This window comes from Zalophus californianus, chromosome 2, assembly GCF_009762305.2.
Source record: "Zalophus californianus isolate mZalCal1 chromosome 2, mZalCal1.pri.v2, whole genome shotgun sequence".
NCBI lineage: Eukaryota > Metazoa > Chordata > Mammalia > Carnivora > Otariidae > Zalophus > Zalophus californianus.
The window spans coordinates 58,486,503-58,509,040 of NC_045596.1; the positions used below are offsets into that span (position 1 = coordinate 58,486,503).

Genomic DNA, 22,538 nt, shown 5'->3' on the forward strand with positions numbered 1-22,538 from the left:
TTAAATATTCTTCCACAAAATTATTTTGATGGCTGTGTATTACTGCACTCAATGAAGGCACCATATTATTTATTTTTACCTGTAGTTCATTATTTTTTTAATCTTAACTTTGGAAGAGTGAATAATCTGTGAAGTTTTTAGAAAATACTGACATGTAGGTCTCACCTCCAAAGGTTCTGATTTAATTGGTGTGGGGTGCAGTCTAGGCAATGGGGATTTTAAAAGTTCCTCTAGTGATTTAAATGTGCAGCTAAAATAGAGAGCCCCTGACAGACAGGGCAGATAGGGGAACTGCTCCTGGAATGAGGCAGGTGTTCTTAAGTTTTCCGTAGTATTAACATAATCATTCTGAGTTGCTGAATGAACAGTGCAACTGATCTACTTCAGTTTGAATATACATGCAAAATTATTTTGTAACAAATAAAATTATTATAGGGCTTCGTTCACCAGAGTGTGTGCTCAAAGTTTTCTGTTAAGCCATACACAGTATACTATACTTAAAAATGGACCTTACTGATATAAAATCAGGTGGAAAGGATTTTTGAGCTAAACAACATAATAATCAAGCAATGTATTCTTCGGTGAAATCTGCGTTGGTCAAATATGGTGTCCAGTGCTTGGCATATGATAGGCATTCAATTAATATTTTTTAAATGAATGATTACATTTAGTTGAATTTCATGAGAAGTCTGGAGATTTTATCTTTATGGCTCCATTAACTTTTTAATTTGAAAGGAATTAATTATTGTGCAATTTAGGAGAAAAAGATTTCTTTAAACATGCTGTAGATTGAGAAGAGTATTTGTTATATTTGCAAAATGGGATGAACTTGCAAGTATTTTCCCCCTTTTTCCCCTCCCAAAAGAAGTCTGTGTCCTTGAACATAAAATGCAAATAATCCCTGTGCTGTTAATTATCGACAAGTTGTCCCATTTGCAACCTAAGGAAATAAAGTAACAGATATCCCCATACACTAACAAAAGATTACTAATTAACAGGCATTGCTTGAGAAAGGTATAAAAGAGTTACAGCATGATTTTCAATATTCTCCCCCCCCACCTTTGCCAACAACAAAATAGCAATGAAGTGGGTGGTATCAATTTCTTTAATTTTCCTACTAAATTGTTCTGAATCCAGAACAATGCATAGAAATGCATATGGAATAGGTAAGATATTTTGTGTTTTCTTTTTTGTCTTTTCTCTATATCAAAGTTCTTAAATTTGCATTTAATCATTTGTCCTGATTTATTTATACTTACTGTTCCACATGGAGGAAAAATATTTAATGGTGAATATCTTTAAATGAATGATAAACTTGTGACTTTACAAGAGGTTTACAAAATCATGGCAGTGCTTAACATTTTTTATGAATGGCTTATATAGTTAACATTGAATTAATGTTTTGTACATTATTTAATTGGTATACATATTAACTTTGAAATATGTGTATCTATATTATATCTCTATCTAGCTCTATATATGAGTCTATAATCCTGGTTCCTTTACCTACAAAACCCCCTCAGACTGGTAAAATAAGTAACATCTTTGTTCTTTACTTCCGAATAATGGACCATTATTTGACTAAAGAAGAAACGGTGTGACTGGGATGTAAATAGGCAAGTGAACTGTGGTGTAATCATGTTCAAAGGAGGACTGAAATTTTTTTTTTTTTAAAGATTTTATTTATTTGACAGAGAGAGACACAGCAAGAGAGGGAACACAAGCAGGGGAAGAGGGAGAAGGAGAAAAAGGCTTCCCGCCGAGCAGGGAGCCCGATGCGGGGCTCGATCCCAGCAGCCTGGGATCAGGACCTGAGCCAAAGGCAGACGCTTAACGACTGAGCCACCCAGGCGCCCCTGAAATGTATTTTTAATCCTCTGATTTCCAAGCCAATTAGAACATCGCAGTACAGGGGGAAACCAAACAATTGGATCTTAGTGCTAGCTCTACCATAAATTATTCTCATTAACTTAGCTATTCCTTAGTCTCCTAGTTTTCTCAAGTACAAAATTAAGGTGTTTGGATAGATGCTCCTTAATGTCTTCTCAGTTGTATGGTTCTAAAATTGTATAGTTCTAACTTAAATACAAAATTATATAGTTCTAAATTGTTCCAAAATTGTATAGTTCTAACTTAAACACAAACATTTCTGTGTAACAATGTTCATTTTTCTGGTGCAGTTGCCATTTCTCATGGAGTTTATTTTGCTTTTCAGCTTCCATTTTGGATTCTTCCCAATGTTCTGCAGAAATGAATTTAGTTGACCTGTAAGTTTTGCTCACATAAATGCACTTCAAATATGAAGCAATGATAATTTTCGTGGGGGTAATTAAATGAAGTTGGATAGCCCCATGATTCTGGAAAGTACAAAAGCAAATTGAAGACGTTTCTTATATTGAATATCAAATTGATATTGAAGAGGTTGAACTGTTGGCCCATGCCTTAGATATTAACCTCTAGATTCCTTTGAAACTCCATGGGAAAAACCAAATCAGATTTTAGAAACTCAAGATCAGTATCAAATCAGTGGTGACCACCATCTATAAATGTAGGAATTTCCCACATCAATACCGATAGGTTGATATTACAGTATGCTCTATTCTGAATACTATGTAAATCCTAGTAGCAGATAATAGAAGTAAAACATTCTACTTTCTGTTATTTGTAGAGAGTGTTTTTCTTTTGAGTGCTGTCCATTCCATACTCCTGAAGTTTCTAATAAGGAATTTAAAGTAGTAAGTTACTGCTACTACTTGCACCCAGAAACCTGTTAAAACAATTCTTTGGGTCAATCCATGAACACTGTCTTGGATCAGATCTTGATCACGCTGGGAGTCAATACAGGCAGAGGTTTAATGAGCAATTCTTTGCTTAAATTTAAAGCTATAGAATATAGATGTCCTCAGTTATAGCTACACTGCAGTGGGTAGGTGACCACAAAAGCAGGAACCACTCTTATGGGAAATCTACTTTGATTTTTTAATAGATATATGTGTATTTTAGGGGGACGGGGGCAAAAAACTGGCATTTCTTTCTGGATGACTAGAACCTAATTTCACATAAATTTTTAGCAAAAGTCACCCCCTAAACAGGTCACATAACAGAAAACCAAAACAAACAAAAACCACTCCTGAGCAAAAGCATTTGACATGTCTGTTCCTTAAGCATTCATATGTATTTTTGTTTCAGATCTACCATATTTTTTGCTCAGTTTGTTCAAGAAGCCACTTACAAAGAAGTAAGCAAAATGGTGAAAGATACACTGACTGTAATTGAAAAATCCACTGGCAGTGTGCATCCTGTAGAGTGTTTAGAAAACCAGGTGAGAAAACAGGGATATGTTCATGAACAGGTAAAGATCCAATTTAAAGGTAAATTAAAACTCCCGAAGGAGAGCAGTATCAAAGCAGAATCTAGTATTACTGCAATTTAGGGATATATCTAAAATAATAATAATAATAATAACAACAATAATAACAATAATAATAATATCCCACTGTGGTATTTGACCAAAGTTTAGCAGGCAGAAGAGCAGACACAGGGAAGACATGAGAAATACATTTAAATATTTGAAGAGCTGTTGCATGAAAGAGGAACTGGATTAACACTGAATTGCTGAGGAGGGCAGAAAAGAGTGGGTGCCTGTTGTAAAGAGACAATATAAGCATCGTGACTAAGAGCTCAGGTTCTGAAATTCGAGTATCTGGATGACCATGAACGTGTTACTTAACTTCTCTGAGATTTAGTTGCCTTATCTATAAAATAAGGAATAATAATAGCTTCCATTTCAGGGTTGTCATAAAGATAGATATAATAATAGTAATAGAAGGTACTTTTTATTAATCACACAACATGACAGGCATTATTCTAGAAAGTGTTACATATCCATTGATAATAAAAATATTTTATGACCTAGAACATAGCACTGATGAATCAGGTCGATGTCCAGTGAGCCAAGAAACCCTTGCTGGGCTCACTGGTAGAATACCCGCTTTGCCTACAAATATAAATTTATTAAATATTTACAATAATCCTAGCAGATAAATGCTATTCTTCCAGTTGAGGAAGCTGAGGCACAGAGAGGTAACTTTTTTAAGGGAGCCCAGAACCAGGATTTAAACTTAAAAGCCATCAGGCTCCAAAAGTACCACCTTTGGTGGCTTCGTTACCCTCTACGCTTATAGTGAATGTGAGGAACACAGCACATACTGAGGGTTGCCAGGATTAGCAAACAAGCAATAACAAAATATGAAACTCACTTAAATTTGAATTTCAGTTAAACAATGAACAGTTTTTTAGTACATCTTAATGTAGAAGGTCAATAAATTATAGTTATTATTGTTTATTTTATCTCAACGGAGAAAACTAGGAATTTTATAATGATCAGAGTGACTCAATTATGGGACAAAAGGCCCAAAGAATCTTCTGTCATGATGGAATTGATGAATGGCCAAAAGTCATTATATCTGGAATATTGTAGAGGAGATGCCCTTTTAAAGATATAAAATATTTTCCAACTCTGAAATTGATGATTTAATTAAACTCCCTGTTTTGCATCTTTATTTTTGGCTTGTCTTGCTAATCTAAAAACATGTATAAATGAAGCAAAATACATTCTATATTGCAATTTTATGTCCAATGAGGGGTTCATGATAATGTTATAGGTTGATGATTTATCATTGTAAACTTAAAGGCATGATTTTTATGTGGATTGGGATTTGAAAGTCTTACTTAAAATTTCTAGGGTTTCCTAAATTTTAGCAGTTATAAAAGCTAAATAAAACTTTCCTGAGAAAAATGAAGCCTGTATTTCTCAGAGGCATTCTTTAGACTACTGGTGTCATCATCTGATTTTGGTAAAATTAAGGCAACAAAAGAAGTGGTTTATGTATTTTTTAAATAGCTTCTAGACATCATGGAGCCAAACTGCTGATAATATAAAAGGGAAAAATAAAATATTTCAAATATTTTTTTGGGGAAATAAAATACTGCATGGCCTTTTTAAGATAAAGTAATTTTGTCTAATAGTCATGTGTATTTCTCAAAGTTGGAAACCAAAATTCCATTTCCAAAAAGGCATGAAAGAAAGCTTTCATAGGCTGAAGTTAAATATATTGGGATTTGTATAGGGAATTGTTTTTTAATCTGTAGTTCTGATTTTGGATATTAGAAAACTTCTCATGTGTTTTACAGAATTTCAAAGTAAACTTAGTTGTCTTTCATTAAAAGCAAATCTTTCTTGGGATGCCTGGGTGGCTCAGTGGGTTAAGCGTCTGCCTTCAGCTCAGGTCATGATCCCAGGATCCTTTGATGGAGCCTGCTTGGGCTCCCGACTCAGTGGGGAGCCTGCTTCTCCCTCTCCCTCGGCTCCTCCCCCAAGTTGTGCTCTCTCTCTCACTCGCTCACTCTCTCAAACAAATACATTTCAAAAACATACAAACAAACAAACAATAAAAAAATCCAAATCTTTCTTATAGCTATCTGTCTTTCTGGAAGAAATTTGCCATGAGAAGGAAATTTCTGAAAAGTACGGACTTTCAGATTGCTGCAGCCAAAGTGAAGAGGAAAGACATAACTGTTTACTAACACACAAAAAGGCTGCTCCAGCATCAATTCCACCCTTCCAAGTTCCAGAACCTGTCACCAGTTGTAAAGCATATGAAGAAAACAGGGATATGTTCATGAACAGGTAAAGATACAATTTAAAGGTAAATTAGAACTCCCGAAGGAGAGCAGTAAGCAGAATCTAGTATTACGGCAATTTAGGGATATACTCTAAAATATGGAGAAGTGGCAATAACGCTGCACCTGCTGAGGTCCTGCCCTGGGAAATTAGGTGAGCCATTTTAAGTGCAACTTTGTTTCCACAGCATGAGTGGTAGATGTGGTACAGACCACACACCAGACCCACCAGTTTTTCCCTTAGTCTCTTGAGATGTACATTTTTCCCCCTTTTAATCTTTCCATTTTAGCTTGCCTAAGAATATTTTAGTACCACACAAAGTGATTCCTTCTGGAGTCAAATATTTGGTGTTTCATGTTCACCGAAATGCCTGGAAATAAAAAAATTTTAGAGCTCCAGGAAGGTTTAAGGCTAGCCATTACCGAGCACTTAGGATGTTGGACCATGTGTTATTGGCACGTCTGATTGGGTTAATGATCATGACCTGCCTTTGAAGTCGTTTGTCCTTTTTCCTGTCATTCTTCCTCCCATTTTGCAGATGAGGAAACTGAGGTTTAGAAGGTTAAGATAATTCGCACTGCGGACTGAGGGCACAGTGCTAGTACAAGCAGGGACTTGAACTCAGGTTCTCCGTTGGGGAATCCTATATCTAACTCTCCATCACGTCTGTCTTGCACGCTGCTCTCTTGCACGCCTGAGCCAGAGAAATAGAGAGCCTGCCCTTAGACCATCTCTGCTATGGAGATTGTCAAGGAGGATGATTCCATTCTGTACTGAAGAAGAAGAGAAAATAACAAACCTCCACCTTTCTGTCTTACTTAGTGGAGGTCTGGATTTACTGACCCCCCAAGCATGTCTGAGTGTGCTTATTGAAAAGGACACCTTGATAAGAATCATATTCAGCATTTCTGCCTATTTGGTTCTCATAATAAAATACGGTATTGGTGGTCAGATTGTTTCTCCCCCCGGGAACCTCTAGTAAGTAAAATTTTTCTCAGCGTGTGGAAAAAAATGTGGCTGTTTTCTGACTCTTTAAGCAAATTCTAGAGTCCAGTTTTAGCAGTAGTCCTATTTTTATACGTTTGCAAACCTTACAGCTCCTTTTCATTTCATAGGTACATCTATGAGATAGCAAGAAGGCACCCTTTTCTGTATGCACCCACAATTCTCTCTTTGGCTGCCCACTATGGCAAAATAATTCCACATTGCTGCAAAGCTGAAAATGCAGTCGAATGCTTCCAAACAAAGGTATTCTATTTGTATAGATATCTGAACTAATACTTTAATCTAGCTATGACTCATTAAAACCAAACAAAGTTAAAATTGGAAATATGCTTTGCATGCAGAATACCATGTTCAGAATTGAGCATATTTCAGCAGTCTGATATTCTTTGGGCTAAAACAGCCGGACTTGCTGCTTTGTATTCATTCCTTTGGCCAATAATTATTATAAGACTAAGGACGGGAGATTGGGGGTGGGGGGAGATGAAAGAAGACAGGGGTATGGGTGATAACATAAGCGAAAGAGAGGGGACTAAGAGGTGAAAGAAGATGTGGTAGGAGGAGCAGGAGGAGAAAAGGAGGTACGGAAGGAGGGAGAGGAGGAAAAGAAAACAAATACTTTAAGCTCATTATTTCTTTTGGTCCTTAGAACAAATTTGAGGTGTAAACATCATTATCTAACAAAAGGAAGCTTCGGCTTAGAGAAGTGAGTAGCTTTCTTAGGTTTGGAGAGCTAGAATAACACCCACACGTAATCACTTGCCACCAGAAGTCCTACAAGAAAAACTTCCTAAGAACTGTGACTATTCCCAGAGTGTCAGGCTGTGACATTCTTTTTTTGTGATAAAGCAAACGTTTAAGAAATTATCAGGTTCCGATTTGTTTAAAAGTACAGTTGTTTACTCATTATCCCAAGTAAGAAAGTTATAATGTTCTTGTTTTGAGGTATTTGAAATAAATCTGTCTGGCTTCGATGTGTATAAACTAACCTAAAAGAAAGAAAGAATGAATAAAGTTCTGTACAAATAGAACACATCTATAATTTTAGTAAAATTTTTTATGGTTTGATGTTTTACCTGTATTGGTTGTTTTTCTAAATATTAGCACCTGCAAAGGAAAATACATCCTTTCCTGACAACTTGTTTCTTCTGTATCTAGACAGCATTGATTATAAAAGAATTAAGAGACAGCAGTTTGTTAAATCAACATATATGTGCAGTAATGAAAAATTTTGGACCCCGAACCTTCCGAGCCATGTAAGTTTAAGCGGTATCTAGGGAAGAAGGTGAGATCTGCAAAACGACCATTTTGCCGTTTGAGCTCATTTTTCTCATTGTCACTGTTGTAGAGAATGAAGGTTCCTTTGATGAGAGCTAATGTAATTACGATCATGAAATCCCAGGATTGGAAGGAAGCTAACTGAGAGTCTGCTGCTGAACACTTTTTAAAGCCTACTTAATTTACCTCTGTCTCATATTCTATCTTTGTTGTTAGGATAAAGAGGAATACAAAAAAACCCCAGACAGTTAATCATCTAGCTCAACCTCTTCATTTTTACATGTAAATAAACTGAGACCCAGAGCGATGAAAGCCATTTACGCAGGACCACACTGCAAGTCAGCAGAGCCCAGTTTTCTAGGTCCTGATCAGGATTTTTTTCCCTTACTGTCTGCTAGGTCAGTGATCTTGAACTGTCTGTCTCCTGACAGCTGAGACTGGGACACCAGATGTAAAAATCAGACTTACCAATGGTTGAAGGCGGTGCTACATGGCATGGCTGCCGCTAGCTACGTGCAGCTCCTGAGCATTTGAAATCTGGCTGATGTAAATGAGGAACCGTGCTCCAGGTGGAAAAGACATACCAGATTTTACAGACTTAGTATGAAACAGAGAATGTGTAATATCTTCTTAATAGGTTTTTATGTTAATTGCATATTGAAATAACTTTTTAAAAGAATTTTTTAATTCACATATAGTTGACACACAAAGTTACATTAGTTTCAGGTGCACAACGTAGTGATTCAACTTCTCTCTACCTTACGCTATGCTCACTGCAAATGTAGCTACCATCTGTCACCACCCAACACTATTATACCATCACTGACTCTACCCCCCATACCGTGCCTTTTATTCCCATGACTTCTTCATTCCCTAAGTGGAAGCCCGTTTCTCCCACTCCCCTTCCCCCATGTTGCTCAGGCTCATGCTCATACCCCTTTTCTCTGGCAACCATCAGTTTGTTCTCTGTGCTTATAGGTCTGATTCTGTTTTCTGTTGGTCTACTCATATGTTTTATTTTTTAGCTTCCACAGAAGAAGGAAATCATATGTTGAAAAGGTATTATTTTTGCTATATTGGGATCAAAACAAATATTATTAAGATGGATTTAACTGTTTTTTACCTTTGGATGTGGCTACTAGAAAATATGAAACTACGTCACTGGTTTAAAGTGCTCTTCAACTTTTATGATGAGACATTTCTAGTCTAGGAAAGTATCTGAGATGCTAATGGAAGAGTATTAAGTCCATGCATTCACAGTTTATTTATTTGTTTGCTTGGTAAATTGTACATTTAAACATACTATACACAGTGGAGATTTGGGATAAAGTTTGTAGTTGTGGAGTTAGTTCCACGACTGCCCGAAATTTTTTTCTTGGAATAGGTCAGATGTTGCTTTAACTACCTTCCAACGCTATTGGAAATGTAGATTGACTCATGAATTACTAACAAAATATAAATTAAAATATTATTATAATGACTATATTTATCATTTACTATCCGTAAGTGATTACACTTAAATGTTACACATTCATAAAGAAAATCTACTCTTATCAGAAGCAGCAACACCACCAGTTGCTCTAGGGAGTAGGGCCTTCATCTAGACATCTCTTAAAATGTAAGGAAATATGTAGAAGTCACACGACTTTTTCCTTCTTACTTCCCTTTTGGGCCACACACTACGTGGCTTGGCGTGCTGACATGTCTGGATGTTTAGTCGGCTCTACTCTCTTGTCTCACTTCATTGATTTGCACACAGACACCCCTTCCTGTAGTCCCACAAGTGTGTTTTTCTCCCAAGTAAAAAATGATTGTTATTCTCCTGGAATTTTCTCTTTCTTACTTGTGTGTCCTTTTAATTTTTTCCTGCCCACTCACTAAGGTGATTCCAAACACCCAGCATCATAGATGAGCAGCGAAAAGATAGAGTTCATCCCAATTCACGGGAAAGGTGTTAAAGACAAATAAATCCTGTCCAAACTATTTGTGGGGACAGGTCAATTTAGAAAGCCATTGCCATGAAAGATTGGGCTGGAACTGACAGGACTTAGAATGCTTTTCCTTTTCTTTTGGGACAGCAGGAACACTTCATTCAGTTCTTTCTCTTCGGAGCAGCAACTACTCTAATACTCTAAGTATTATTTAATGTTGGTAGATAACCAGGATTGACTTCTATTTCTTTCCCTCCTTTAGAACGGTTACAAAACTGAGTCAGAAGTTTTCCAAAGCTAACTTTACTGAAATTCAGAAACTGGTCCTGGATGTGGCCCACATACATGAGGAATGTTGCAGAGGAAACGTGCTGGAATGTCTGCAGGATGGGGTAAAGAGGGGTAAAGAGTCTGCAGGATGGGGTAAAGAGGGGTAAAGAGTCTGCAGGATGGGGTAAAGAGGGGTAAAGAGTCTGCAGGATGGGGTAAAGAAGTTCCACTAACTTCTCTTTCTTTTGCTCTCATTCTGAATGGGAGAAGGCCGTTTGAGTTGGTCGCAGGGTAGGGTAACTAGCTGGCTGAGGAAAGTCACAGACTTCTTGATAGTGAAACTGAAACCATCTTCTGTTGATCCTTTCACTTAAGAGATGTTCTCCTCTCACGAGACAAGTGCCCCGTTCATTCATTCTTTCTTCTGAAGGAGATTGTAAATTCCACATAGGATCTTGGTGGGGGAGGGACAGACTCTTTTAACAAATTTGTTTTTCCATCCATTTATTATTTCATTTGACAAATATATATTGAATACTTTCTGTGTGCTAGACACTGTGAAGGACACTTGTTATGAAGGCACAAGCTAAGCTCAAGGAATTTATAGTCGGAGAGAGATGAGCCGCTTGGGGACTGTCTTCTGTTTACTGTTAATCTCCACAGGCTGACAGCAGGATGCCTGGCACACAGAAGGGGCTCTATTATATCTATCACATAGAGGTATCTATCATATGAATACAGCAAAATAGCACAAGAAACAACAAAAATAACACAAGAAACTGTTCTACAAGGTACAAAGCTAACACGCTAAAGAGAGGTGTGGATAGAGGGCTCTAGGAGAATTAAAAACCAAAACCCAAAAATCCCCAACACAGAATCCTCGAGCATGCCATAGTTAGTCACCATTTAAGCAGCGTAGCATTCGTCTATTTTGGGCCAACCTTAGGCTTCTTTGATACTGTACCTGAGGCCCGTCTATCCCCAAATTACTCCCTCTCCAGTCCCTGGTGAGACACCTTCTTCTCCAAGAAGGTTTAAAATTATTGCTCTTAGATATTCAAATGGCTCGAAAATCTAGTCTTGAACATGGTTTCCAAAAGATCGAACGTGAGGATAAAATGCTTATTTCAGCCGGTCCCTCCGCAGTTTGGCTGAAAGAGTCCTGGAAGGCAGCCGGAAGCTGAGGCTGGAAGAGGCCTGAGGGGCACGGTCTCTGAGCACGGGCAGAAATCCTGGTGTAAGGAGCCCGGGGAGATTCCCAGAGACAGATTTCCGATTTCATTCATTTTTCCTTTTAAAAGTTTTTACCTGCATAGTAGGCACCATAATAAGAACTATTTTGTTTTTCTTTGAAGTTAGTTTTCTTGGTTTTAATCGACGATTTTACTAATTTCTATAGGCACTTAAAAAATTATTTTTCCATTTTTGGAGCTCATAACCACCCTTTTCCTTTAAAATGGCAAAATTAATTTCAGTATGGTATGTAAATTGATTTTAACGGTTGAATAATGCTTTCTAATTGTCCCTATTGAGAATGCATAGAATTTTTAGTCGCGTGACAGGGATATGTAAGCTCGGCTTCATTCTGGCCACTTAGATGAGCTGCCATGTCATTATCTATAGCCTGCCCTCTGGAGGCCACAGTGGGTCACTGCAGATTGTTCTGTTAACAATGGAGCAGAAAGTTTGCTCTCCGTATTAGGACGTCAACAGCGAACGTCCAGTAGCAAATTTCAGTAGTCGTAGAAAGATATATACCAATGTGCATGTCATTTGGTTTGGAGCGTATATTTCTCTCTTGTTTTAAAAATCTTCCCTATACAATAAAATAGGTTTTAGTTGACTACTATGAAAGGAAGAATTGAACAAACAGGGGTAAGTGAAAAGGAGTGAGGAAAGGCAGACTAGGGAGAAAGCACTAAAATGGGAGACAAAGTAAAATGCCTTCTTTCTGTTCCTTCCTTAGTTCTCTGCTTCCCTCCCCCTTCCTTCTCTCCCTTCTACCCTTCCTCCCACCGTTCAATCCTCCCTCCCTCCCTTCCTTCCTAGAATTGGCCCTGAAGTCCCACCTTAAAGAATAAACCTTTAAAACCTATACTTCATTTTTCCTATTACAGGAAAAAATTATGTCCTACATATGTTCTCAACAAGATATTCTGTCAAGCAAAATAGCAGAATGCTGCAAATTGCCCATACTTGAACTTGGTCAATGCATAATTCATGCAGAAAATGATGACAAACCTGAAGGCTTATCTCCAAATCTAAATAGGTTTTTAGGAGAAAGAGATTTCAACCAATTTTCTTCAAGGGAAAAAGATCTTTTCATGGCAAGGTAACACACTCGGTAAATGTATGTTCACATAAGTAAAGATTAGGATGTAGTTGACAGCTTTGTGTGGCTGACGTGGGGAATGATAGCTATGGTTTTTGAGCTCAGTATGTGAGGGTGATACTAGAATGTAGAGTCAAAATATATTAAGCAGGTAAGTAGGGAATAAGGAAATGGGATCTATCTTATACTGATGAGACTTCCACTATATTAACTGAAGTTATATTTTATTTTGTATCAATTTCTCTGGGATCAGAAGCATTGTCATCTTTGTATGGATTACTCATAGAAAGACCACCACTGAGCTTCCAAATAAGATCCGAGTATTTTGTGATAAGAAGGGCTCATGGTTAAGAATGTGCTTTTTCATTGTGCATGTTTTAAGAACTCTCCCAAAGTGTAACTCAGTAGATAATGGTAGATAGAAGGGCTTTTATTAGAACAGTTTATTTGCTATTTATTTAATGTACGTTCTTTTTTTGTAAGAAAATCAAAACATACGTTGAGACACTTGCAGTATAGTAGCTAATTGTATCGATATAATTGATAGCACATGTTCTCATTCTGTTTGCCTTTAAGGGAAGCAAGCAGTCAAGTTAATACATTGCCCTTTATTGTACAGTGTGTATCTATGGACACCATCAGAGGAGAGATTTTTGCAACTCTTAGGATATTATGCCTAATGATCTCCAAGGGTCTTTATAAATTTAAGAGTCTGGTTCTAATGTAAGAATGAATATAATGGCCCAATTTTCTTTTTAATATTCCCTAAGGATATCACTCTATTGTTGCTTTCAGATTGGACATTCACACATCGTTTGCTAAATAAAATTACGCAGACAGGAACAAAGTCCAGATTGAAGAAACCTGCACTGGCAATTTATTGGTGGCAGAACTAAATATGATTTACTTCTGTGACTTGGAAATACAATTAGTACATCCAAGAATTATCTTGGATAATTGACCCACCCACACGTCCAATGCTAATTGCTTAACAGAAACAGTTCTTCACTTAGAAAGGTTCTTTGCAGTAGAAATTTTCTCAGCTGAGAATGATCTTCCCCCAGATCTTTATGTAGCTTCCTTCACCCAGGTTCTGTTCCAAAGGAGTGGTCCAAAGAGACATTTCTTTTTTTTTCCCCCCTTTAAATTTTTTATTGTTATGTTAATGACCATACATTACATCATTAGTTTTTGATGTAGTGTTCCATGATTCATTGTGCATAACACCCAGTGCTCCACGCAGAACGTGCCCTCTTTAATACCCATCACCAGGCTAACCCATCCCCCCCACCCCCCTCCCCTCTAGAACCCTCAGTTTGTTTCTCAGAGTCCATCGTCTCTCATGGTTCATCTCCGCCTCCGATTCCCCCCCCTTCATTCTTCTCCTCCTGCTATCTTCTTCTTCTTCTTCTTTTTTCTTAACATATATTGCATTATTTGTTTCAGAGGTACAGATCTGTGATTCAACAGTCTTGCACAATTCACAGTGCTCACCATAGCACATACCCTCCCCAGTGTCTATCACCCAGCCACCCCGTCCCTCCCACCCCCGACCACTCCAGCAACCCTCAGTGTGTTTCCTGAGATTAAGAATTCCTCATATCAGTGAGGTCATATGATACATGTCTTTCTCTGACTGACTTATTTCACTCAGCATAACACCCTCCAGTTCCATCCACATCGTTGCAAATGGCAAGATCTCATTCCTTTTGATGGCTGCATAACATTCCATTGTATATATATATCACATCTTCTTTATCCATTCATCTGTCAATGGACATCTTGGCTCTTTCCACAGTTTGGCTATTGTGGACATTGCTGCTATAAACATCGGGGTGCACGTACCCCTTCGGGTCCCTACATTTGTACAAAGAGACATTTCTTAACGAATGCTGTCAATCAGGAGTCACTTTTCCCCTTCTGTTGTATCTTCTCTTCACTGATTTATCACCACTTGAATTTGATGACGTATTTCTTGCTTATTCAATTCTGTATGCTTTATTTATTCAATAATGTATGCTTTTAAGAGGTCAGGCATTTTATCTTATACATTATTGAATCCTTCCTGCTTAGAGAAATGCTTGCATAGAGTCGGCACTGGAAAAACATTTGTTGAATGAATGACTGTGAAGCTCATAATTGAAAAACCCAGGTGAAGAGTGCAGAAGAAAACAAAATACCATTTTAAAACAGTTGGAGGGATTGTTATTTGTATTAATGGTTTTACCATGCATATAGTTCAAGTCATAATTTGATTTCCAGGTTTATGTATTTGAATTTTAACTTTTGCATGCCATATAACACAGGAATAAATTGTCTCTTAATTCCAATAACATGGTATATTTTCCACACATATTCCAGATTTACTTATGAATATTCGAGAAGACATACAAAACTTGCTGTCCCAGTTGTTTTAAGAGTCGCTAAAGGATACCAGGAGTTATTGGAGAAGTGCTCCCAGTCTGAAAACCGTCTTGAATGCCAGGATAAAGGGGTAAATTGCTCTAGCTTTAGGGAGAGTCTGAAAAACTGCTGTAATGGATATTATCCATTAAAAATACTGTTTTTTTTTGAGAGCATCTAGTTATTAACTAGTAGCTAACGAGTTATATCTATTGAGTAGTCATCTAGATATTAAGTAGTTATTAACTAGTAGTCAACAACTAGTGGCCTACTTTAGAAGTAAAAATGTTAACCAAAAGTTCCTTGACAGAAAAAAAAATAATATTCATTGTTGAACAGTTCCAGAAAAGCAGGAATTTATACAGAAAGAACTGTAGTCCTTTATCCAAAGATTGAATTCTGTGTGATTCACAAAATTTTAATCTCCCCAAAGTCCATTTGCTTTAATTCTCACAATTCACACTTTATTATCCTTAGTATTAAAAAACCTCTAAAATTGTTTTTTCTAAGATTGGTGTCATAATAGAATAATGTATTATTGATCAATTTTTACAAAGTTTTGTGTTCAGGAAGAGAAAAAAGTATGTGATAATGCTTGTATTTTCAGGAAGAAGAATTAGAGAAATACATCCAAGAAAGCCAAGCATTGGCAAAGCGAAGCTGTGGCCTCTTCCAGAAGCTAGGAGAATATTACTTACAAAATGCGTATGTTTTTTGTTTTTTGTTTTTTTAAACAATATTCTTAGTGATTTAAAATGACGAAATGGTGAGGGAAATAGCAACCTAAATTAGTCACCCAACACTACTCTAGTTTCAGCCCCTGTTTCAGATTGGAAATCAGTGTAATCTGTTCACCCAGTTTCCCTTGGGAGAAGGTGGGGATCCCCATTTCCGTCTTTTAGGGAGGAAGAAGAATGATTTGTGAAGGTCTGATCTTTGGTACTGGCCTTGGCTTCCCCAAATCATGCAGATTCTTGCAGAAAAGCTATTTATTCTGTTGCAGTCTGTCATCGTCAAAACATGGAATAGATCAAAATTACCATCAGTGAAGCTTTGAGGTTGGGAATAGAATTCAGCCTATCATCCAGCGTTTGTTTGTGATATGTTGATAGAATAGAAGTACAGGGGGTGGTTGTTAGAGTAAATGCATCTCGAAAGGTGGTCCCAGTACCATGTGGATAAAACAAATGAGCTGACTTCATGGCTTCTGATACCAAAAGAGGGTCTTTGAGGAGTGAGGAGTCCCAAAACTCATGAATGACTCAGAACTTGGTGAAAAATGCTTCTTCCAGGTTTCTTGTTGCATACACAAAGAAGGCCCCTCAGCTGACCCCACCTGAGCTGATGGCCTTCACCAGGAAAATGGCAACCGCAGCAGCTACTTGTTGCCAACTCAGTGAGGACAAACAGTTGGCCTGTGGTGAGGGAGCGGTGAGTGGTTTGTTTAGTCCCATTGTTTCTGTCCCATGTGGCTTGAAATCGTCTCATGATTCCCACCTAGGGCAAATGGTAAAAACCACTGTGGAGATGGTTTTACCAGGCTTGTTCAACTCATTACAGTTGGAGAGGGCATGAACTCAGCTCTGAACAGTTGGCATGTGGCTGGGCCACCTGTCCTAGTGCCGCTGGTGTATCCAGCACTGTCTGAGCAAGATTTATGGATGGGAAAGATATAACAACCAACAAGTCGTTCAATTCATGATGTCTTCTTTTTGTTCACTATATACTTTGTTGTTAAAAAGAAGAAGAAAAAGAAAACCAAGGAGTGAGCCTACTGGACTTCAAACTCCCCTACACCTTGAGGCCCTGCATCTCACCAGCCACCTTTCCTAAACCAACATGGAGACCATCACTTCACCCTAATAACAACATAGCAATTCTTCAGGATTATGCTAAAGACCCACACTGCACTTCTTTTAAAAAATGTATTCTCTCATTTAACAATTATACTACTCCCTTTTGAAATGCCCCATTATCATCTTCATTTTATAGATAGAGAAAATGAAGCTCAAAGAAGTTATGTTAGGACCAATGTCTCCCAGGTAGGAAATGGTGGGGCTGATATTTGAATGCATATGCACCTCTTTCCGGAGCCCAAGCTCCAGCACCCAAGGCCATACCTTCTTCAGAATTTCCTTGCTTGTCTCACACACCTCCACTGCTGCTATTATCCCCCTGCATCTAGTTCACCCACGTATCTGAGTTACGCCATTGTGCACCCATGAGCACTGGCTTTGGTCTAATGGACGCAGTGAAAAGAATGTGAATTGAGTTAAAAAAATAGAAAGCTTCACTTCTGAGAGATGAAAATTAGTCATTTTATTTTCAGCCATACTTACATATTTGCCTTTTGTAGTATAATCTTACTATATTAGGGACATTTTCCCCCTTTAACAAGGTAAAGAATATAGAGCAGGGTAAGTCCTTCTGAATAATAACATGACTTTCTAGTTAGTAATGCCAGTCATCTTTACTTTCTAATGTCACTAGCATCACATGTAAGACTACAGGCTGAATTTTCTTTCATTATTTTTTCCCTTAAAATCACAATTGTGAACAAAGTTGTACATTTGTTGTTTCCCTTTTCCTCTTTTTCCTTTTTCTGATGCTGAGGACTTATTTGCCAGCTAGTAATCGTGTCTTGGAATTTTCCACCAAAAGTTAGGAGTGAAAGGATTCCTGTGATTCAGCATCGTCTTCATCATTTATTGAATTCCACACATTGAGAGGCTGCAGGGACATAGGACGTTGTGACAGATCAGAAGTGTAGGTTCTGGAAGGCTCCTGCCCACATCCTCCTCCCACTTTCACCACTTGTTAGTCGCGTCACTCTGGAAAGCGAGTTATTTCTCTAGGCTTCAGCTTTTTCATCTGACATTTGGGAATAAGAATTGTTACCACCCACACTGTCTTAAATGAGGTAATCCTTGTAACTCATTCAGCACTGGCCTGATATATACACACAAAACCTGTTGACCCTTATTACAAGTTATTGCTAGGTGTTTAAGAAATATCTCTGTCATGTGGGAGGTAGGAGGATTTTACATGAGGAAAGCCTTAAGACACAAACACACACACACACACACACACACACACGCACACACACTTTGGCCTTCTTTCTTTTCTTTTTTATTTTTCAGATTTATTTATTTATTTTAGGGGGTGGGGAGGCGCAGAGGGAGAGAGAATCTCCAGCAGACTCCGAGCTGAGCACAGAGCCATAGATGGGCTGATCCCAGACCCTAAGATCATAACCTGAGCGGAAATCAAGAGTCAGACACTTAACCGACTGAACCACCCAGTGCCCCGGCCTTACTTCTTTTCAGTTAGGATTATATATTAGCTGTATGCATGCATGTGTGCATGTATGTATGTATATGAATGGGTTAGGCTTGTGCTATTCTTACCTTCAGAAAGTGATTCTCTGGATCTGCAAAATAAAATAGAAAGCTCAGCTAGATATACATAAGAAATTTAAGCCATGTATTGATTTCCTAGGTCAGGGCAGATAATTTTGTCCCCTTTGGAAGTAGGTGTGTAAGTGGAAGTGTATTTCAAATAGCTGACAGAACTAGCTGAAAGGACTATCTTCAACATTATCGATGGAAAATCTGCCACTAAATGGTGAGGTTTATCCCAAACAAATGGGTAAAAAAGAATCCGCAATGTGGCAACACATGACCCTACACAGGTAGCAGATTTTTCTGTAATATTTATAAATTACTGGACATTAAAAATCGCAGTGATTCTCTGGAAACCTGAATCAACTTAGTGGCTAATGCTGAGTTGCTTTGCTGTCTTCTTTCTCATTCTCCTAACCAGGCTGACCTTATTATTGGACAATTATGCATCAGGCACGAGGAGACTCCTGTAAACCCTGGTGTTGGCCAGTGCTGCACTTCTTCATACGCCAACAGGAGGCCGTGTTTCAGCAGCTTAGTGGTGGACGAAACATACACCCCTTCACCCTTCTCTGCTGACAAGTTCATCTTCCATAAGGATCTGTGCCAAGCTCAGGGTGTAGCACTGCAAAGAATGAAGCAACAGTAAGAAATTGTCATTTGCTAGCATGGAGAAGACCAACAACACTAAATAGTAGTTGAGATTTCTGCCTTACACACCCAACAATCTTGGGCTCATTAGGAGAACATTGTTGCCCCAAAGCACTGAAAGTGGCTTTTAAAATAGTTTTGTCTCAGTGTCTTCACAGCCTGCTTGGAACACAGGTCTGGAAAAATTCACAAGGGCAGACGATTTTTTGTTTGTAACAATAGTCTCCATTGTAACTATTGTTGTGATACATGTTGGGACTGAGGGAAAGCGGGCAATCTATTTTGGAGAATTGGGATATGTCTTGGCAGTAAGTTTGGGTATTTCCATTCCAAAACACTAGAAAAACACCATTGAGCCTTTTTTCACACTGTTTACTTTTTGAAGAGAATAACCATAATATTTGATTCAACCATGAAATATGGGTGTTATGAGATGGAATGCACATTTCAGTTCATTGTGTGGGGCATCCTGTAATGGGGTGATGGTAATCCAAGTCAGTGGAACTTATGTTCTCCAAATTCCCATGCATTTTAATACCCACTTGCTTTGGAAATGGTCTTCCTTCATTTCGGAAAACCTGTTCTTCCCTTTTCTGTTGTCACAATCTGTGTCATGTTCTGAGGTACAGTTAGAATGCTGCCTCCTCTGACAAGTCTTCCTGCCTATTCCCCGGTCAACATCAATTCCCATATGAAAGTGTTGCTAACTGAGTAGCTCAGATGATTGGTGGAGCCAGTGCTCAGGTAACGGTGTGATAATTATGGATGGCAGGGGTTTGGAAATCTGGGCCTTTGAGTATGGATAGGATGTACTCTAGAGTGGAGAACTGGAAAGGGTATTCCAGGTAAGTAAGAAAAAGACTGTATCTTACTACACGTAAGCACGGTGGGACTATAAAATCATGTTTCATCTATAATCTGCACAAATCCAGACCAGTAGAACACCCGTCTATTTCTAGCCTCAGTCTTTCTGATGAAGGCACTGGACAGAGTAGGGGTTGTGAGTCTGGTGATGGGTTGATGGAGTAAGGTTTGGGGGCAGAGGGTTGAGAGGGCCCTAAAAATTCTCCACTAGGAAGGCTTTAGAAAAATACCTTTGCATAACAGATTTCTCTTTTATTTTGTTTAAATTATAGATTTCTCATTAACCTTGTGAAGCAAAAGCCACAAATAACAGAAGAACAACTTGAGGCTGTCATTGCAGATTTCTCTGGTCTACTGGAAAAGTGCTGCCAAGGCCAAGAGCAGGAAGCCTGCTTTGAGGAAGAGGTATGTGCAGCTCATTTTCACATTCGAAATCCTTGGGAGGGCCTTTTCTGTAATGCATAATGAAAAGAATATTCCACTAATCTATAACTTGAAAATAATGCCAGAGAGATTTAAATTTATTTAGAAATAGATTAAAGGATTTTATGATATTTAAGAAATAGTCCCAAATTTCACACTAAATGTTAGGAAGAAGCATAATTTTCAAATATGTTAAGAGAATTAGTAAGTTTGATTTATTTCCTGGTAGAGAGAACTATAAAGTGAATATGTAATTAACTGAAGATAATTTAGACAGTTTTTGGCCTAAAAACTGATCAATTCAGCTAAATGGATTAAGAGGACTTAATAGCAAATTAATTGTGCAAACAAGATATTGGGGGAATATTTATAAAAAATATTTTTAAACTCATTTAGGAGCATACCTTGGTATTCCAACAGACTAGTAATTAGGAATTATCTTAATCTTATTATTTAGCAATTTTAACTGGATTTATAATTGGCTACATTTAGTAAGCCTTTATGTTACTCAATATATTTGAATATAGCATCATTATAATTTTATTTATTTTTTAAAATATTTTACTTATTTATTTGAGAGAGAGAGAGAGAGCACAAGCAAAGGGAGTGGCAGAGGGAGAAGCAGGCTCCCCACGAGCAGGGAGCCCAATGTGGGGCTCCATCCCAGGACTCCGAGATCATGACCTGAGCCGAAGGCAGACGCTTAACCGACTGAGCCACCCAGGCGCCCCGCATCATTATAATTTTAAAAGATATCCTATAATTCTGCCTTTTTGTCAAGTGTACATTTACCAGTATATGTCTGTGTTTTTAGTAGAAGAGGGTGGGACACCGATAACCAAATCAGATAAAACAAAACTGATAAAATAGGTTTGATGCAAACCATTTCTGATATATATGCTACAAAAAGAAAAATGTCCCTTGATGAGAGAAGACATTCATTTAGATAGAGAGATCATTAGCACATAGTGGCTATACTTTCTCTGCAAACCTTCCAGTTGCTATGACTAACATGTGGAGGAAGGTGAGGGGTGTGGTGATGATTGGTCACAATCTGGAGATTGGCATAGGAAGAACACACTATCTATATTGTAGGGGTGAGTGGATTCTTTTTTCTCTGACTTCCATTGTCCCAGCTTGTTGGCATCAGAGATGTACTTGAATTCACCCCTAGATAGTGGAGAGTTAACTGTGTAACTGACACAGTCATCCATCTCTTCGTCTGCTGATTCTTATTTGTTTATATTTTTCAGGGTCCAAAACTGATTGCAAAGACTCGTGCTGCTTTGGGAGTTTAAATTACTTCAGGTAACAAAAAATTCAGACAAGGATAAATATAATGATCATTCTCCCAAAGTACTGATCCATAGTGAAATATGTCCTGAGACCTACCATTAAATTCTTTTTTTTTTAAGATTTTATTTTTATTTACTTGACATAGAGAGAGGGAACACAAGCAGGGGGAGTGGGAGAGGGAGAAGCTGGCTTCCCGTGGGGCTCCATCCCAGGATGCTGGGATCATGACCTGAGCCGAAGGCAGACGCTTAACCAACTGAGCCACCCAGGTGCCCCCATTAAATTCTTTTCTTAAAAAATAAATGCAATGCAGCAGAAAGTTTATTTTAAAAACACTGGAACAAAGTTGTATCCACCATGGTAAATCAGTGACTCAACAACCTCAAAATTCTCTTAGGTTATTTCTTTTTAGGTTATTTCTAAAGTTTCAGCGAATGCCATCAGAAGATCTTCCCTTCTACTTAGTATTTCCCTCATGTAAAATAATAGAACCAGTTACCTTCTGCACCCATTCATTGAATCGGTACTTACCATGTTTTTGTTCTTATTACAGGGGGAATAAAAGAAGACAAAATAAGTCTTTATGGTTTGGTGTGAATCTTTTCCTTTAATTGTAACTGAGATAGTGCTTTTTGTGAATTAATGAAATGATGAAGACTTTAATGTGAGATTTCTCTATCACATAAATAAAGTATCTCCAAATTTTTCCTTTTTTCCTAGCCTGCTTATTTATGAAAGTTTATAGATGACCTTTAAAAATAGTTATGTATACCATTCTCTGAAGCAGATTCTGATAAAACAACATTGGGTCTTGGTTGTTATAGGAGATTAAAGCCACTCAAGGATGGATTTACAACCCTAAAGGCTAGATGCCTTGGTGCACGAAAAAGATGTTCAAGTTAAGCACTGTGATGCCAGGGCACTTTGCTCATTAAGTGACCACTTATGTATTAGAACAGATACACTGGAGATGAAAAAAGAAATTATTATGCTTTTATGGGATC

The 22,538-nt window shown here is 37.9% G+C and overlaps 1 protein-coding gene across 1 annotated transcript; it reads left to right on the plus strand.

The window, feature by feature from the left end:
- Positions 1-985: 985 nt before the first annotated feature.
- LOC113925111 (alpha fetoprotein) lies at positions 986-22,240 on the plus strand. The gene is made up of 15 exons (XM_027599645.1): positions 986-1,166; positions 2,216-2,267; positions 3,190-3,322; positions 5,478-5,689; positions 6,799-6,931; positions 7,844-7,941; positions 10,157-10,286; positions 12,282-12,496; positions 14,858-14,990; positions 15,507-15,604; positions 16,192-16,330; positions 18,722-18,945; positions 20,088-20,220; positions 21,492-21,546; positions 22,088-22,240. The coding sequence occupies exons 1-14, from the start codon at positions 1,082-1,084 to the stop codon at positions 21,534-21,536; spliced, it is 1,830 nt and encodes a 609-aa protein (XP_027455446.1). The 5' UTR covers positions 986-1,081; the 3' UTR covers positions 21,537-21,546; positions 22,088-22,240.
- Positions 22,241-22,538: the final 298 nt, after the last annotated feature.

Bases quoted from the DNA above. Each gene is read 5' to 3' on its own strand.
- LOC113925111 (XM_027599645.1), top strand. From the start codon at position 1,082: ATGAAGTGGGTGGTATCAATTTCTTTAATTTTCCTACTAAATTGTTCT. The intron at 7,942-10,156 runs GTAAGTTTAAGC...TCCCTCCTTTAG, and splicing joins CCCCGAACCTTCCGAGCCAT to AACGGTTACAAAACTGAGTC. The intron at 14,991-15,506 runs GTAAATTGCTCT...TTGTATTTTCAG, and splicing joins TTGAATGCCAGGATAAAGGG to GAAGAAGAATTAGAGAAATA.